This window comes from Brachyistius frenatus, unplaced genomic scaffold, assembly GCF_029030835.1.
Source record: "Brachyistius frenatus isolate BFR_SWC_R1_liver_20210118 unplaced genomic scaffold, ASM2903083v1 Contig_378, whole genome shotgun sequence".
Classification (NCBI taxonomy): Eukaryota; Metazoa; Chordata; class Actinopteri; family Embiotocidae; genus Brachyistius; species Brachyistius frenatus.
In genome coordinates, this window is record NW_027210977.1 from 1065 (window position 1) to 18679 (window position 17615).

General features: G+C 46.4%; 3 protein-coding genes across 4 annotated transcripts; 1 reads left to right on the plus strand and 2 right to left on the minus strand.

Moving 5' to 3' along the window:
* Positions 1 to 422: 422 nt before the first annotated feature.
* On the minus strand, positions 423 to 2556 carry mphosph6 (M-phase phosphoprotein 6). Of its 2 annotated transcripts, none has more exons than XM_069724493.1 (5): positions 2400 to 2556; positions 1718 to 1830; positions 1182 to 1272; positions 827 to 930; positions 423 to 753 (listed from the first exon to the last, which is right to left on the minus strand). In XM_069724493.1, the coding sequence occupies exons 1-5, from the start codon at positions 2445 to 2447 to the stop codon at positions 618 to 620; spliced, it is 492 nt and encodes a 163-aa protein (XP_069580594.1). In that variant the 5' UTR covers positions 2448 to 2556; the 3' UTR covers positions 423 to 617. The 2 variants fall into 2 exon arrangements, with proteins under 2 accessions (XP_069580594.1, XP_069580595.1); XM_069724494.1 differs by having other exon boundaries at positions 1718 to 1868; positions 2400 to 2489.
* A 1125-nt stretch (positions 2557 to 3681) lies between these two features.
* On the minus strand, positions 3682 to 6876 carry snx20 (sorting nexin 20). The gene is made up of 4 exons (XM_069724464.1): positions 6821 to 6876; positions 5476 to 5963; positions 4699 to 4841; positions 3682 to 4608 (listed from the first exon to the last, which is right to left on the minus strand). The coding sequence occupies exons 2-4, from the start codon at positions 5516 to 5518 to the stop codon at positions 3937 to 3939; spliced, it is 858 nt and encodes a 285-aa protein (XP_069580565.1). The 5' UTR covers positions 5519 to 5963; positions 6821 to 6876; the 3' UTR covers positions 3682 to 3936.
* A 65-nt stretch (positions 6877 to 6941) lies between these two features.
* LOC138636445 (aminopeptidase Ey-like) lies at positions 6942 to 15214 on the plus strand. The gene is made up of 23 exons (XM_069724463.1): positions 6942 to 7139; positions 7314 to 7411; positions 8203 to 8325; positions 8528 to 8714; positions 8789 to 8931; positions 9256 to 9389; positions 9856 to 9976; positions 10410 to 10564; positions 10639 to 10752; positions 10836 to 10979; positions 11316 to 11381; positions 11486 to 11551; positions 11696 to 11865; positions 12143 to 12222; positions 12303 to 12433; positions 12509 to 12564; positions 12790 to 12937; positions 13019 to 13110; positions 13381 to 13491; positions 13572 to 13739; positions 14067 to 14207; positions 14664 to 14745; positions 14810 to 15214. The coding sequence occupies exons 1-23, from the start codon at positions 6997 to 6999 to the stop codon at positions 14966 to 14968; spliced, it is 2832 nt and encodes a 943-aa protein (XP_069580564.1). The 5' UTR covers positions 6942 to 6996; the 3' UTR covers positions 14969 to 15214.
* The last annotated feature ends 2401 nt before the right edge of the window (positions 15215 to 17615 follow it).

The following is a 17615-nucleotide window of genomic DNA, read 5'->3' on the forward strand; positions in this document are numbered from 1 at the left end:
TTCAAAATCAAACATATTGAACATTTATTCTTGCAAGAAGAAGGAGCAAAATACATGTAAACTGAAAGAATGATGTCAAGCATTGCTCCTCCGTAGTTCAGCTTTCATGCAGTGTGACAAACAGTTGACAGTCACCTCCATTTCCTTTGTATCTGCTTTCGTATTATAACACTGAGTTGGTTGTAGGTCACATGATGAGGACACCGGGGAGTCGTCAATTAGATGCGGAAAGTAAAACAAAAGAAACTTTCCTGAGCCACATGCAAATAAGATGAAACAATCTTATTTTCTTTCCATCAATGTTTGTGAGTTTCTTATGATATTTTGGACGACATACTATAGCATGACTTTTTTTTTGGAAAACTTTTGAATCGGAGAGCCGGGCTCGTCTCAGGACAACGAATGAGACCTGGGACATCACAGACACTCTGAGCTGCACATTTAATGAAGGTTTCATCTGGACAGACGCTTAAACACAGCTCATAACTCTCACAACAAGACATCGTTCTGAAAACAGGATGTACAACATCCACTCGGCCCTCCAGCTCTGCACACGCTGCTCCGTCTCAGAAACAAAGGAGGAAAAAAAGTCCTTGAAATAAAAACACGCCGTGACGTCAGTCCTGAGGTTTCACAAACACTCTCTTTGATTTCGTCTCCATCACGTTGTGGTTCACGTCCTCGTCCTCCATCGACGCTCTCTCGCGCTTCTTTGCAAACTTTTTCCTCAAGCTATCGACCAAACTCTCGTACCTGAGAGGAAAAAACAGAGTCAGACGCCGGTTTTATTACACAGACGGGTTTGATTTAAGGAATCACTTCGTACCTCAGAGCCATCTCCTCATCTGTGACGTCCGTCTGCATCCGTCTCGTGTCCTCTTCCTCTCCTTCCTCTTCTTCATCTTTAGGATTCATCAGAGCCATCAGTTTCTGTGGCGAACGCAAGACAACAAAAAAAGCATGAATGTAAAATAAAGCAAAGGAACGGATGAATAAATTCGATGGAACGTTCAAATAAAATTTAAATCTAAAACAAACTTTGATGAAAAGACACATTAAATCAACATCAGGTTAAAAATAAAAACTGCTCTGAAATCAACATTTTCTGTAAAAACAAGCAGAGAAAGACGAGAAGCTGAAATGTGAGCGATCAGAGGTGATAAAGTCAAACTGAGACGGACCTCAACTTCAGGATTAAAACCCCTGAAGGACATGCGACCGTACTTCAAGTCTTCACACGACACGAAACTCTTCTCCTCAATGATCAGGTTCCTGAAAAAAACATCACAAACACATTTTAAAATCATCATCAGGTTTAGTTACAAGGTGAACATGAGGAATGAGTGAAGCTCATCTTTAAAACTTTATTAAAGTTCAGTCTTTCAACAAACTGATGGTTCACAGCCTCGTTCTTTTTTTTATTTTTAAAGCCTTTTACACCAGACTCCATTTAAAAAATGTCCCGTTTACTATTCAGCTCATTTATGTTACGAAAAAGTCCATCTGACGGACAAGTTATGAGAACGCAATGACGCAAGAAACACTTTAATCAGTCGGATATCATTTTGTCGTTGTGAGAAATATTGATCTATTTTATATCTGCGCTGAAATGAACTGAGGCTTCAGCTGTTCAAGTGTAGGACGTGATCAGAGAACGTATCATCGGTCAGATTTATGAATGGAGTCTGGCTTCGGGGGAAGGAGGAGGACATCTTACTCTTTAGCTTTGAGCTCGGGCAGGTCCAGGTACCAGTGTTCATCACTGATGATTCTCCGCTCGTCTTCCTCCAGCTGCTTCTTGGTCTCCGCGTCCAGACCTCTCTGCATGAACTGAGACACCAAGACAACGTCCACACGTTACGTCACAGCTGTGACGTAGCGTGTGGACGTTACGTCACAGCTGTGACGTAGCGTGTGGACGTTACGTCACAGCTGTGACAGGTTCAACTTCAGCAGCAGAGCTGCAAACGATGAGTCCGAAAACAGAAAATCAATCAATCAAACTTTCTGACTCACTTATTGATAAAAAGAAAAAGGAATACGTTTCTGACTGCAGCGTTTTAAAAGTGAATATTTCCTCTAAAACAGGCTGCAGGTTAATTTCATGATGATTAAATCTGATATGAATTAAAATCATGGTTCAGTCTTTAAACTGCCCGTTTTAAGTTATTTAATTTACATCAGATCTGATCAAACGCTTCAGATTTAGTTCAGCTTCAATCAATATGATGAACAGATTTATGGGGATGAAACTCGATTAAACTGATGATCAAGTTTATATTTTTTGTCCCGACCATAAAAAGGTATTTAATGAAGCAGGAAGTGTTTAATTGTCGGATCCTGAAGGAGGTTCTGCTCGGCGAACACGACCGGTTCCTCACAACTTCCGTTTCACTAACCTTCATGCGCAGAAGGTTTTTGGAGAGTTTCATGGAGTCGTTCGCCATTTTTGAACAGTTTGAACCGAACTGCAGGAACTCCGCAGGAACTCTTTTCAACAGTTTGACAGCAGCTCCGCAGGAACTCCGCAGGAACTCGTTCCCTCGTTGGCTGCTAAGCTAACAGCACGAGTTCCGCGCAGCCGCAGAAGCTCGTAAAGGATGACGCGGGGAGGAGCCTGATTAATCAACTTCCGATATCATCGATGTTCGAGAGAAAAGCAGAATCATGTTCAGACTTTAAAACGAAAAGATTCAAGTCCAAACCATCAGAATTGTATTTTTGATCAGAAACGGAATATATTCTTGTTTAACAAAACACATTTAATTAAAATAACATTTAGAAATATTTTCAAAATAAATATAGTTCATTCCTCCAGCTGTTAAACATTCCAGATTTAATATCTGTGAACATGAAAATGATGATTATTTTCCAAATTATTTAAGTGACCAGCTAATTTGTGAAACCCTCTCATTGATTGATTGTTTTGTCCGAACAACAGTTCAAACCTTGAAATTATTCAAATTGAATGACAATAATCCAAATCGAAAGCAGGAAATCTTCACATCAGAAACACATATATGGAAATTTACTTTACAAATATATTCAAAAAGAATCATTCTCTGTGAATCAGATAAATGTTTAATCACTAAAAGGCGTCATATTTAAATGTAGTGACGTAATTATACAGCAGACGTCGCAGACAGGAGAACCACATTAAGACGAGGAGGAGAGATCACAGCAGGACGAAGGTTTGGCTCATCTGACCCAGTGGAAGGAGGACCGACCTTTGACCTCCACCTCCAGCAGAACGCCAACGAGAACGAACCAGACGAGAGAACTTCAGTGGTCCGGAGACGAGACAAGACGAACAGTGATGTCATCAACCATCAGTGATGTCATCAACCATCAGTGATGTCATCGTTGGTTTGTGATCGTTATGAATCCTCCAGTTCAGATTCTGTCCGTCACCATCTTTGCTAGTTCGGAGCGGTTCGGAGCAGGAAGTGACCATATTTGGACGAGCTGGGGGAGGAGCCAGCGGTGGATCTGACCGATCTGATCGGAAACCCGACGATACTACGTCCCGCCCACCGATAGCTGTAACCTGACTGCACCACAGGCCTGTCAATCAAACAGACACGCCCCCAAAAACAGGTGTTCTTGAATCTTCTTTTCTAATGAATGAGGGATTATTTTCAGATGGACCTCCAGAAAACTAAGAAGAAGGAGTGACTTTAGCTAACAACACCGAGATAACTGATGGACACATTTTATTCACTTTGGATTTGATGAGAGAAGTTGAATGGGAGTCTATGGAGCCGGAGGCTTTTTGGAGCCGACCTCTAGTGGCACTCGCTGGTATTGCAGCTGAAGGCCTCATTTTTCTGACCTGAAGCTAACAACACTTTTACAAACAGTCTGTGGGTGCAGCGTGTTGATCCGTTGGTGCTCTCAGAGCTGCTGACAGTAACTCTGATCCAGTCGGCTCCTTCGTCAGATGAATTCCCGGATCAGCAGCTCCTTCAGGGAGCGTGGCGACGCCTCTCCCCTCTCGGCATCCCTCAGGGTGGTCAGCTCCTCCTGCAGCTGAGCCACGGGTCGACCCAGCCGGTACCCTTCGTCCACCAGCAGCTCCAGCAGGGCGGCTCTGTAGCGCCGCAGGCCGTAGCGCCTCACCGGGGGTAGAGCTCTCTGGGCGGCCGCGAACGCCTGCTCCGGCTCGTCCAGGTCGCGGTGGCAGACGGCGAGGCCGGCCAGCGTGGAGACGGTCATGGTGGGCTGCTGCCACGGCAACAGCTTCTCCTGGATGTCCAGAACGGTCCGCAGCTGCTCCAGAGCGGGCCGGAACTGCCCGGCCCGCAGCAGGCCGTGGGCCCGCCGCTGCTCCTGCTCGGTGAAGAAGGAGGCGAAGAGAGGGGAGTGCCGGACGCAGCGGGTGGCGTACAGCCGGGCCAGGTAGTCCTGCAGCGCCCGGCGCCGCTCCGAGATGCTCTCCGGGCAGAAGTTCCCCGTCAGCAGCTTGCGGGGAAGAAGCACCTCCTCCAGCTCCTCCTCGAACTCCTCCACGAGTCGGTGGTGGAGGTGGCAGAAGTCGCTGTAGCGGCGCTCCACCGACACGCGGTGGGACTCGAAGCTGCCGGAACGCATCACCGCGATCTCATACAGCTGGAGAGAGAAACAGGAAGCAGGAAGTGGAGGTTGGAACTCCTGTATGTGACTCTGATCTTTAATAAAGTGTAAAACACGACGTCTCACCGCGTGTTTGCTCAGAGTTTGTTCAACAATACGAGTCGATGGGATTTCAAACAGCAGCCTGACGGGTCGCTGCTCCCGCTTCACCGCCTGCCAGTTCTGCTGTAGCTCCTTTGTGGTCAAACTGGAGCAACTGGGAAGGTCATCTACACACACACACACACACACACACACACACACACACACACACACACACACACACACACACACACACACACACACACACACACACACACGAGAAACAATATTCAGTCCATTTTATCTGCAGCCGACAGCATTAAGACTGAAAACAAGAGGAAACTGTTTGCTTAGCTTCACATAAAGACTTTTAACCTCAGACTGTTTCTAAAAGTGTTCGTAGTTTCAGTTCTGTAAAATGGTTCTGATCCAGAAGTGTCTTCAGCTGCAATACCAGCGAGTGCCACTAGAGGTCGGCTCCAAAAAGCCTCCGGCTCCATAGACTCCCATTCAACTTCTCTCATCAAATCCAAAGTGAATAAAATGTGTCCATCAGTTATCTCGGTGTTGTTAGCTAAAGTCACTCCTTCTTATTAGTTTTCTGGAGGTCCATCTGAAAATAATCCCTCATTCATTAGAAAAGAAGATTCAAGAAGACCTGTTTTTGGGGGCGTGTCTGTTTGATTGACAGGTAACAGCTATCAGGACGTCTCAGCTGGTTCATAGAGGTCGATCTGAGTCTAAAACTAAAAGTTTTGTTTCTCGTCTTACTGACAGCAGTGAGGATTAAAGCGAACAGAACATGACAGAACGAGAAAGAACCTGGAGTCGGGTCGGTGTCAGCGCTCCTCCGTTGTGCTGCCATCAGATTCAAACAGCTGATCAGAACTCAGACCCGCTTCACTGCTCAGATGATCTGCTGCATCTCCACTCGGGGTAGTCCAGCTGGGTCCAGCTGTGTCCTCATTATGTTGGACTTCTGGTCCGGTTCTAGTGATAAAAAAAATGGAAGAAAAAGACTGGAGCGTGTTTCCTGAAACACTCAAAACAACATGTAACATGTCAGACAGCAGGAAGTTCCTGACAGCCAGAGAGAGGAAGTGAAACCAAACACCATTGTGGTAAAAAAAAAAAACTCAGCCAGGGTGAAATGTGAGAGGCGCTTGATTTATACGCCTGTAGCAGCAGGCAGGTGGTGTTTCAGTGACAGTTCAGGGTTCTGCGGGAGGAAGTGAACAGGCTGAGGATCAACGATCCAGTGACGACGACGTGCAGTTCCTCGCCGCTCCACCAGGAGGAGCTTCAGGCTCCTAAACACACACACAGCAGAGAGGATGCAAGGTCAAAGGTCACAGTGGAAGCAGCTATTCTTTAAGAAAAATTATGTTTGTACGTTAGACTTTGGGTTCCACTATGGGTTCCAGGATCCATCTGGATATAAAATCAACGATAAGAACAATAAACTTTATATACATCAAACATCGTGAGTGATAAAGAAATATTACAAGTTAAACACAGAAGACATTTATTTTGAGGAAGCTCAGATCATCAGAGGGACACAAACAGTCAGGTTTAATAAATCCTGGTGCCTTTCAGGTGTTTACTCTGATCAGAAACTAATTTCTTACAGTTCATAGATCTGTTTCTATAAAATAAATAATAAAAGATGTTTGTTTACATGAAGACTGATGTTTTTTATTGTCACTTCAGCTTTGATTCATATTTTATTGGAGCTGTTGTGATGATTTATAAAAAGGACAATAAAGTTTTCAGAATTGTTTTAAATGAAGTCATGACGACAATAAAGGATTAACGCGTGTTTCTTCCTCTTTGGAGCTCGATATGAGGAGAGGTGCTTTTACACCTTGTGTCCTGTGAGGGGCGCTGTGCTCTCATCTGGACTGTGTGTGTGTGCGATGACGCAGGCAGGCTGTTCACTCCCCACTGTGTTTTTTTTGTGGCGATTCAGCAGAATAATAAGGTGATTATATTTTTAATTAAATGTCTTTATAAGGCCACAGCACGCTGAGGTCTCTCCGAAGACAGGAGTGAAGGTTTGACCTTTGAACTCTGCCAGACAAACACCATAAAATGCCGTGTTTTATGACTTGACGTTTGAACCAGCACTCAAACATTCCAGCAGACAATCTATCAGCAAGTTTATCACCGAGCGTTCCCACGAGAGCCGTCCTCATATCGGATCCATCTATTCCACTCGGTGACAGGTGTGTGTGGGGTGGGGTGGGGTGGGGGTGGAGGGGCAGGACTCCTGGCTGTCCGTCCTCTTCGCTCTCTACGTCTCGTCGGTCTCTGAGCCGAGGTTCAGTCCTCCGTCTGTCTGCGATGGGAAGAAGCTGCCGAGTCAGCCGCCTGTGTGTCCTCTGCGTGGTCGTGGCCCTGGTCTCCGTGGCAACCATCGTCACACTGTGGACTATCGCCCTGACGGCGGGTGATGGCGACGATGACATCACGGCTCCTTGGGACAGGTAATGAGATGTCCGTCGCCTCGAAGGCAACAAAAGTCTCCAGCTGATCCAAAGTCTCAACAGGAAGCAGCTAGAGGTCCTCTACCAAAATGAAAGCACTGACACCCTCAACAGGAAACACTGCGACGTCTTCCTGTTCTGAGATCTTTCGGTCTTTGTGTTTTGTCCCCTCAGCTATCGTCTCCCTGCCGCTCTGGTCCCCGAACTCTACAACGTCACCCTGTGGCCCCGCCTCAGCCCCGCCCCCGACACCGGCCTCTACCTGTTCACAGGTGAGTGACGGCGCCGCTGCCTCCACCTGCAGGGCATGATGGCAGACTGGATATAAAAGTGTTCGTAGCTTCAGGTCTGTAAAATGGTTCTGATCCAGAAGTGTCTTCAGCTGCAATACCAGCGAGTGCCACTAGAGGTCGGCTCCAAAAAGCCTCCGGCTCCATAGACTCCCATTCAACTTCTCTCATCAAATCCAAAGTGAATAAAATGTGTCCATCAGTTATCTCGGTGTTGTTAGCTAAAGTCACTCCTTCTTCTTAGTTTTCTGGAGGTCCATCTGAAAATAATCCCTCATTCATTAGAAAAGAAGATTCAAGAACACCTGTTTTTGGGGGGCGTGTCTGTTTGATTGACAGGCCTGTGGTGCAGTCAGGTTACAGCTATCGGTGGGCGGGACGTAGTATCGTCAGGTTTCCGATCAGATCGGTCAGATCCACCGCTGGCTCCTCCCCCAGCTCGTCCAAATATGGTCACTTCCTGCTCCAAACCGCTCCGAACTAATAAAGATGGTGACGGAGAGAATCTGAACTGGAGGATTCATAACATTCATGAACCAACGATGACATCACTGATGGTTGATGACATCACTGATGGTTGATGACATCACTGATGGTTGATGACATCACTGCTGGTTGATGATTAGTTATTCTCTCTCTATGAATCAGCTGGTAAGATGTTCAGACACACTGACCTTCAGTGACCTTCAGTAACCATCAGTGACCTTCAGTGACCTTCAGTGACCTCAATGTGAGGTGACGTTGCCAACAAACATAATAACTTGTCTTTTCAGGACGGTCCGTTGTGCAGTTTGAGTGTGTTCATGAAACCGATCTGATCCTGATTCACTCCAACAAACTCAACTACAGCAAACTGGACGACACACAGACACACATGGCCCGGCTCACTGCTGCAGGTAACACACACACACACACACACACACACACACACACACACACACACACACACACACACACACACACACACACACACACTCTCATTTGTTATGTTTGTTGACGTTTATCAGAGCAAACAGATCTCAGTCTGTTTGCAGACGACCTCTTTCTATTTGTGGACGTCCTCACGTCTCATCGCGCCTCCTCTTCTCCCGTCTACAGGTGGCGCTGCTGCTCCCGCTATCGAGTCGTCGTGGCTGCAGCCGGAGACTCAGTATCTGGTCGTCCAGCTGAGCGGTCCGTTGAGTCGAGGCCAGAAGTACCAGCTGTACACGGAGTTCACGGGAGAGCTGGCCGACGACTTGGCCGGATTTTACCGGAGCGAATACGACGAAGACGGAGTCAGGAAGTAAGTTCTCCGTCCGGCTGTTCTCGGATCTGTTTTCGTCGAGACGGTTTGTTAAACGTTTGGTTCTCTCTCAGGATCGTTGCCACCTCTCAGATGCATCCAACTCACGCCAGGAAGACGTTCCCGTGTTTCGACGAGCCGGCCATGAAAGCTGTTTTCTACATAACCGTCCTCCACCCGCCAGGAACGCTAGCCCTGTCCAACGGCATGGACCGAGGTCGGCGCACCGCACGGGACAAATCCACCGTTAGCGTCGGGATCCATCAGCAGCTTGATGCTTCTGAACGTTAGCAGTGTTAGCAGCGTTAGCAGTGTTAGTGATAGCAGCAGCATTGGCAGTGTTAAATGTCAGTGAGGTTTGATTTGTCGGTAAACACACCGGTAAAGAGAGTTCACCTGGTGGTAAAGCCGTGTACTACAGCACGGACAAAACATTTTCTGACATTTAATCATGAACATTTTAATAGATGTGTTTAAATGTCCCTTCGTCCCTCTGTCCCTTCGTCCCTCCGGCTTGTTGAAATGTCTCTGTGCTCCTCAGATGTCGTGAACACAACCGCCGATGGAGTCGCTGTTACGCAGACCGAGTTTGAACCCACCAGGAAAATGTCCACGTATCTCCTGGCCATCGTCGTCTGTGACTTCGCACACCTGAGCGCCGCGGGAGACACTCTGGTGATTATCCATGATGTCACATGGAAGGGGAGGGGGCGGGGCTTCAGCTAGTTAAACAGACAGTAAAGGAACGTGGATGCTCTGAAGCAATTGTTCTCAAATGGTGTGGAAAAAAAAAGTTTAGGTCCATCTTTTATTTTGTAGTCCACAGAACCTTTGCTGCTACACTTTTATTATGAAAGAGACACGTTTCCCATGATGCAGCGTCCACGCGGGAACTGTTGACCCAAACTAACGTGGTCATATCGGGTTCCTGATTGGTCAATAATCAGAAGAAGGAAGTCACTCCATCTCTGATAGGAGAAAAGTCACGATGTCTCACTCCCAGTAGTTTTCTGTGTACAGACTGGAATCCAATGAAGTTTCCTTTGATTTAAGTCTGGTTGTAAAAATATAAAATAAAGACCTGTAGAATATTAAAATGTATTTTACGGAGGACACCACTTCCTGTGTGTTGTGTGTTCAGATCCGCGTCTGGGCTCGCAGGAGTGTCGTGCAGCAGGGAGGCTACGCTCTCAACGTGACCGGACCCATCCTGGACTTCTTCCAGCGCTACTACAACACCTCGTACCCTCTGAGCAAGTCAGGTGAGCTCCACCTGAGGAGCACTTCCCGGTCAGCTGACGCGCTCTGCGACAGAATTAGTCCAATAACATAAAATTGTTGCCGTGACAACAGAGGATGCTTCACACACATGTTCAGAAGATCTCTACGATCAGTCACACATTCGGGATGAGACCACATCACAGTCCGCTGCTCCTCGGCAATGGTTCACAAGAATGGGTCGCACACGAGGTGACAGCGACCTTTGACCCCCAAATTGTAATCACTTCATCCTTCAGTCCAAGTGGACGTTTGTGCCAAATTACAAGAAATTCCCCGAAGGCGTTCCTGAGAGATCTCGCTCTGGAGAGACGTAAAGTTTTCAGACTGAAAGAGATTTGAAAAGAGGTTTTCAGGGTATCGTTGTCGTGACTTCGTCTCCATCGGCGTACGTTAAAGCTGCTCTCCGCCCCCCAGATCAGATTGCTCTGCCGGACTTTTACTTCGGTGCGATGGAGAACTGGGGTTTGGTGACGTACAGAGAGACCAACCTGCTCTACGACGACGCCACCTCCTCCAACAGGAGCAAGGAGACCACCGCCACCATCATCGCTCACGAGTTAGCTCACATGGTAAACACCTCCTCCTCCGACCGATCCGCTCTGTGATTGGCCGACGTGCTGACCGATTGGCGTGTCTGCTGCAGTGGTTCGGTAACCTGGTGACGCTGCGCTGGTGGAACGAGGTCTGGCTGAACGAGGGCTTCGCTTCATACGTATCGTACCTCGGGGCCGACTACGCCGAGCCAGCGTGGAACGTGGTGAGAACGCGTCGGGGAACACGCGCAGAACGTGACTTCCTGTCCCGGTTTGAAACGTATGTTCGTCTCTCTATCCGCTCCAGAAGGACCTGATCGTCCTGGACGACATCCACCGAGTGTTTGCGGTCGACGCCTTGACGTCCTCTCACCCTCTGTCCTCTAAAGAAGACGCCGTCGTCGTGCCAGATCAGATCAGTGAGCAGTTCGACGTCATCTCGTACAGTAAGGTACGAAGACCGGCGCCGCCACAGCGTCCGTACAAATCAGATGATGTCCTTCAAATTAACGGGATTAAATTTAAACTTTAGCTCGAACTTTGTAAAGTTAATGTTAAAACTTTAGTTTTATCTTTAAGAAGTTAATGTTAGCATTTCAACTTTTGGAAGTTAATATTAGCGTTTAAAATTGGTAAAGTTAATATTAGCATTAATGTTGTTATTTAAACTTTGTCATGTTCATTTTAACATTTAAACTTTGTAAAATCATCGTTAGCATTTACATTTTGAGAAGTTAGCGTTAGCATTGTAACTTCAGCGATGACCTCCGTCTCCGTGGCTCCACAGGGCGCAGCAGTGTTGAGGATGCTGTCCGACTTCCTGTCGGAGCCCGTCTTCCTCCAGGGACTCAGAGTACGTTTCTCTGTTTTGAACAATATTTAACGTACATTTTAGTGTTTCGTGAAAAGCTAACAATGGAGGGTTGCTAACGTCGGCGGTGTTCCTTTTGGCTGCAGACGTACCTCCGTCACTTTGCCTACAGCAACACTGTCGGAGATGACCTGTGGAAACATCTTCAAATGGTAAGATGAAGATTTTATTTTTTTCATCTCCAAAAATGTCTTTAGAAGTTGTTTTTTTTCAATAAATTACATGTTGCAAGATAAATGTTGAAAATATTTGACTTCTTCTAAATAATCATTTTTTGATGAATATTGTTCCTGCAGGCGGTGGAGGACAATAATGTTTCACTTCCTCGTCCAGTTGATGACATCATGAACCCCTGGGTGCTTCAGATGGGCTTCCCTGTGGTTACCATAGATACGACCACCGGGAAGGTATCCCAGAAGCACTTTCTGCTGGAGCCGGACTCCAACGTCACGGCATCCCCGTACAAGTAGGCAGCGTTTCACCATCACCATGTTTTTGCTAATGGTTTATTTTTCCTTTCAGTCTCATGATTGAAACAGCAGATTTCGTTTTCCAAGAAATGGCTACAGGACAAAGCGTGTAATAGACACGCGCGTCCACGACATCAAAACGTGTAACTGTCACATCTGGACAGCCTCAAGCGTAACTATCTCACTGGAGGAGCTGTAGTTTTGGCTTCATGTTTTGGCCCCGCGGGGGGTCGCTGCCTCGTGAATAAAAGCTGAAAGCGTTTCCTCCTCCAGCTACGAGTGGCCGGTTCCGGTCCGGTGGATGAAGACCAGTGAGGTCCAGAGAGACGTCTGGTGGCTGATGGAACAGGAAGGTGCGTCATAACGAGTCAGTAATTAACTGTTAAAAGCGCTGAACTGTGTCTGTGCTGTTTAACGAGTCGTTCCTCTGCAGCGGTGAACCAGGACATGAGGGGCGGGGCTTCGTGGATTCTGGCCAACGTCAACGTAACAGGATATTACCGGGTGAACTACGACCTCGGGAACTGGGAGCGGCTGCTCGCTCAGCTCGGTGCAGCGCACCAGGTATGCCGCCGAGATGTGACACGTGTTGGCATGTGATGGCGTGTTGGCGTGACGACGGTCCGTGTTTGGTTCCAGGACATACCGGTGATTAACAGAGCCCAGCTGGTGGATGATGCTTTCAACCTGGCCAGGTGAGTCCAGGACTTACAACCCAGGAGGGAAAAGTAACTAAGTACTTTAACTCGAGTACAAATTTTACTACTTTACGTGAGTCTTCACCACTTCATTTATCTGACAGCTTTAGTGACAATTACCACGTTAACACCCAAACACACTGACCTGTATCAGGTGGAGGCGGAGCTGACGTCTCAGGTGTGTACGCTGGATGCTGATTGGTCCATGTCTTCTGTCTGCAGGGCTCAGCTGGTCTCCACGACACTGGCTCTCAGGATGACCTCTTACCTGTCGGAGGAGACCGAGTACCTGCCCTGGCAGTCTGCTCTGGACAACCTGGATTACTACTACCTGATGCTGGACCGGACCGAGGTCTACCAGCCTCTGCAGGTGAGCAGGTACCTGGTTCCGGTCTCGCTGGGCTCTGGTCCGTCTGCAGATTAACGGAGAAGCCTCGCTGTGATCCCGTAGGACTACGTGAAGAAGCAGGTGACGCCCCTCTTCCTCTACTTCAAGAACATGACATCGGACTGGAGCCGTGTTCCTGACAGACACACCGACCAGTAAGTGCACACCTGGACACACCTGGACACAGCTGGACACAGCTGGACACACCTGGACACAGCTGTCCAACCCGATCACTGACGAATGACATCAATCGTATTGTAGCTTCAGGAGACATCGATGGTCCTGAACCGGACTCAAACCAGAGGTGCTGGTCCTGCTTTCACCTCCTTGTACCAGAACCAGGACCAGGACCATAAGCAGGACCACACATCTGGTTTCTCTGCAGCAGTGATAAAGTCCTGCTTCACCTCTGTCTCCTCCCGCAGGTACAACCAGGTGAACGCTCTGCGGACGGCCTGCAGGACCGGAGTACCGGAGTGCCAGACCCTGGCCAGCACCTGGTTCAGACAGTGGATGGACCTGCCTCAGCACAACACGTGGGTCCACCGCACACCTCATCACCTCAGCAGTCTTCAAACACACCAAACTCAGCTGTCAATCATTGTGTTTCTGTCAGGATCCACCCCAACCTGCGCTCGGCGGTGTACTGCAGCGCCGTGGCCACCGGTGACGAGGCCGAGTGGAACTTCGGTTGGTCGCAGGTCCACAATGCTTCTGTGGTCAGCGAGGCCAGCAAACTGATGTCTGCACTGAGCTGTACGGAGAATACACAGCTGCTCAAGAGGTGGGTGTCTCTGAACCTGGTCCCTGAACCTGGTCCCTGAACCTGGTCCCTGAACCTGGTCCCTGAACCTGGTCCCTGAACCTGGTCCCTGAAGCATGACATCATCATCATCATCATCATCATCATCCACTCAAAATGTTTCCACATATTATTTCATCAAAGTCCACAAAAATGATGCACAAGTTCCAACAACAACAACTAAGATAGAAAATATAAAATCCACCTGAAATAATGTGAAGAGGATCTGAACCCAGCGAGTCCAGAGTTGACTGGAACATTAAAGCAGGTGGATGGACACTATTTAATGACATCACTTCCTGTTCACAGGTACCTGTTGTACACCTTAGACCCCACGATGATCCGGAAACAGGACGCCACTTCCGTCATCACGTCAGTCGCCAGGAACAGACTGGGACAGGCTCTGGCCTGGGACTTCGTCCAGGAGCACTGGGAGTACCTGTTCACGGAGTGAGCGCAGTGCATTGTGGGAAACAGGGATGTAGACACAACACAAGTGCTCGAGTCGCTAACCGTTCAAATCCTACGATTCTCCGAAAACATCTCAATAAAAAAAATACTGTGATTACATATAAACTCTTATTAAAAGGACCGACTGAACAATGATGAGGGCAATTTAACGTTAATCTAAACAAACTAACATTAGCTTGTTTACGCTAATATTAACATAAAGAAACTATCGTTAGACTGGTTGATAGTTTGTTGTTAAACTAAAGCTAACTTTGACCTAAACTAACTTTGACCTAAACTAACTTTGACCTAAACTAACTTTAATGTAAACAAACTATCACTAGCTAGTCTGTGCTAACGTTAACCTGTTAGCTGTGTTAGCCTACACTAGCTAACATTAGCGTCTGCTTTCAGGTTCCAGGAACTTCTGACATGTAAAATAAATATTTGTTCCAGGTACGGTGTCGGTTCTTTCTCCTTCGCCTCCCTGATCACCGGAGTCACGGAGAGGTTCTCCACAGCTGCAGACCTTCAGCAGGTGAGCTGAACTTCCTTCCGGTTCTCTCTTTGATCTTCTCTGAGCCGCTCTGCTCTGATTGCAGCTCCTGGACTTCGTGCAGCGTCACGGGGCGGAAGAGTTCGGTTCGGCTGCGCTGGCGGTGGATCAGGCCGTGGAGAGGACCAGAACCAACATCAGGTGGCTGCAGCAGAACCAGCGGGAGGTTCTGGACTGGTTCAGCAGCCACGCTGGGCCTCGGTGAGGAAGACGAGGACGTCCCGACTCGGTTCTGGTTATCTGCTGTTTAATTAACAGAGTGAAAGTTCAACCAGGACCCTGAAGGCATCACCAGCTGCAGACTGAGCAGGAGGTCCTGAAGATAACCAATAACTCTTTAAACGTCTGATTTCAGGTTGTAATTAAACGGGTGTTTCGAACTTGTTTCCTTATTTCTATTTACACTGTGTAAATAAAGTGAAGGTCAAACACGTTGGTTCAACATCAAACATCCGATCTGCTGTTTCCTTCTTTTATTGATCAAAAACACAGTTGAGACTCAGACCATGTTGAACATACACAGACAGACATGCAGTCGTTCACAGCTCAGCTGCAGCATCACACCAAAACCCAAAAGTACGGCAACACGGAGGGACAAACCGGCTCCTGGACTCTGGTCAGTGTTCCCGTCTTACAGGTGAGTGTCGAGCCGCAAAAACAGGAAAAGAGCAGCAGCATCGGGAAATAACGAAGCCGATGAAGGCGACAGGAACTAGTTCCGCTTTATTTTTTACGTTGTTGACTTCTCGTGTGCGTCGGTAGTTTCACTGATTCCACCTCATCGTCACTTCGGTTTTTCACCGACCTGCACAAACGTACGAAGCTTCATCGGAAACGTTTGACTGATTGTCGGCGCCGAGCTGTCGACGCAGCGGCTTCACGATCCTTCACGAACCTTCACGATCCTTAAACCTTACGAATTTAAAATTTATATCGAGGCCACGTTTTACTACATTGAGTACACAACATTATATTGTTCCGGCACAAGATACAACTTGTTCCTATGTTTTGATGAATTTGTTCCCACGTTTTGATGAATTTGTTCCCACGTTTTGATTGATTTGAACGCTCACTGCAGTGAAAACGTGGCCTCTTCATAAATGATGTTTTCTCTCTTTGACCTTTACTGGCTTTTGCAGGAAAAGAATCAAGAAGGTGAAAATAACTGTGAGCATATTAAACAGGAGAAAAACACGAACACGCAGCAGACCAGAAGATTCGTAACGCAGCCTGAGATCTATTCAATCTGAGATCTATTCAGTCTGAGATCTATTCAATCTGAGATCTATTCAATCTGAGATCTATTCAATCTGAGATCTATTCAGTCTGAGATCTATTCAGTCTGAGATCTATTCAGTCTGAGATCTATTCAATCTGAGATCTATTCAGTCTGAGATCTATTCAATCTGAGATCTATTCAGTCTGAGATCTATTCAGTCTGAGATCTATTCAATCTGAGATCTATTCAGTCTGAGATCTATTCAATCTGAGATCTATTCAGTCTGAGATCTATTCAGTCTGAGATCTATTCAGTCTGAGATCTATTCAATCTGAGATCTATTCAATCTGAGATCTATTCAGTCTGAGATCTATTCAGTCTGAGATCTATTCAATCTGAGATCTATTCAGTCTGCTGAGAGGTGACAGGACTTCATGCAGGAAACACACAACAGGAGACGAACACTCACAGCCTCTCCGATTTGTTTCACACGGAAATGATCGCATGCTGAAGATCAGCAGTTCATCATGAGGTTAGTTTTAGAGGCTTCAAAACACATGTAGACAACATTTAACTTAATTCAGCTTTAAGAAGTGAGAATATTAAACCTCAGGGGAAGGTTTAATTTATTCCATCAGCTCTGAGGGGAAGTGAGTTTCACACTGACACGAGAAGATCAATATATCAAATAATCAATTAAATTAAACTCATTAGCTTCAAATCCAGCTGCCACACAGGAAGTCAAGTTCAACACTAATCTCATCCGTAACATAAACAGGAAGTCAAGTTCAACACTAATCTCATCAATAACATAAACAGGAAGTCAAGTTCAACACTAATCTCATCCGTAACATAAACAGGAAGTCAAGTTCAACACTAATCTCATCCGTAACATAAACAGGAAGTCAAGTTCAACACTAATCTCATCCGTAACATAAACAGGAAGTGCGACAATCAGTTATTTAAATTATCCATCAATCTGCAGGTTATCTTCAGAATTATACAATGAAATATTTGGTTGATAAAATATTAGAAGATGATGAAAAACATCAACCTCAAATTATGAAAAAACATCTGAAATGATCCGAAACAACGTAAGCTAACGAACTTCACAGTAAAACTGAGGTCAAAGAGCTGCATGATAAATTGGATTCATTTTAACTTTGAAACGGACGTTTGAGCTGCTTCTCAGAGGTCGACCGGAGTTCACTTCAGGGAAGATGAAGTCGTACAACTATTTGAAATAAAAAAGATTCTGCTCAGATTGATTGTTCCAGTTATCTTGAAATCAAAACTTTCTGACGCTTTCTCCTAATTTTCTGTGCTGTAAAGTTTTGATTGTGATTTAATTTTCCGTGTGTGAGGTCGTCACAGGCATTTTTGACGATATCTTAATGCTTCAAACAATAATAGATGAATAATTGGCAGATTAACTGATAATGTAAAGAGGAGTTTGTTGCAGCGCCGCTAACACTTCGTGAACAACGTCGTGAAATGTGGTTTCATCTTATTGTGAGAAATACAGAAATAATAATAACATTATAATAAAAGTTTGGCTTTAAATACAACTTTCTGAAATATTTCAGTGATTAGAAACCTTTCATCACACTGATTGTGTAAAACGCGTGTCACC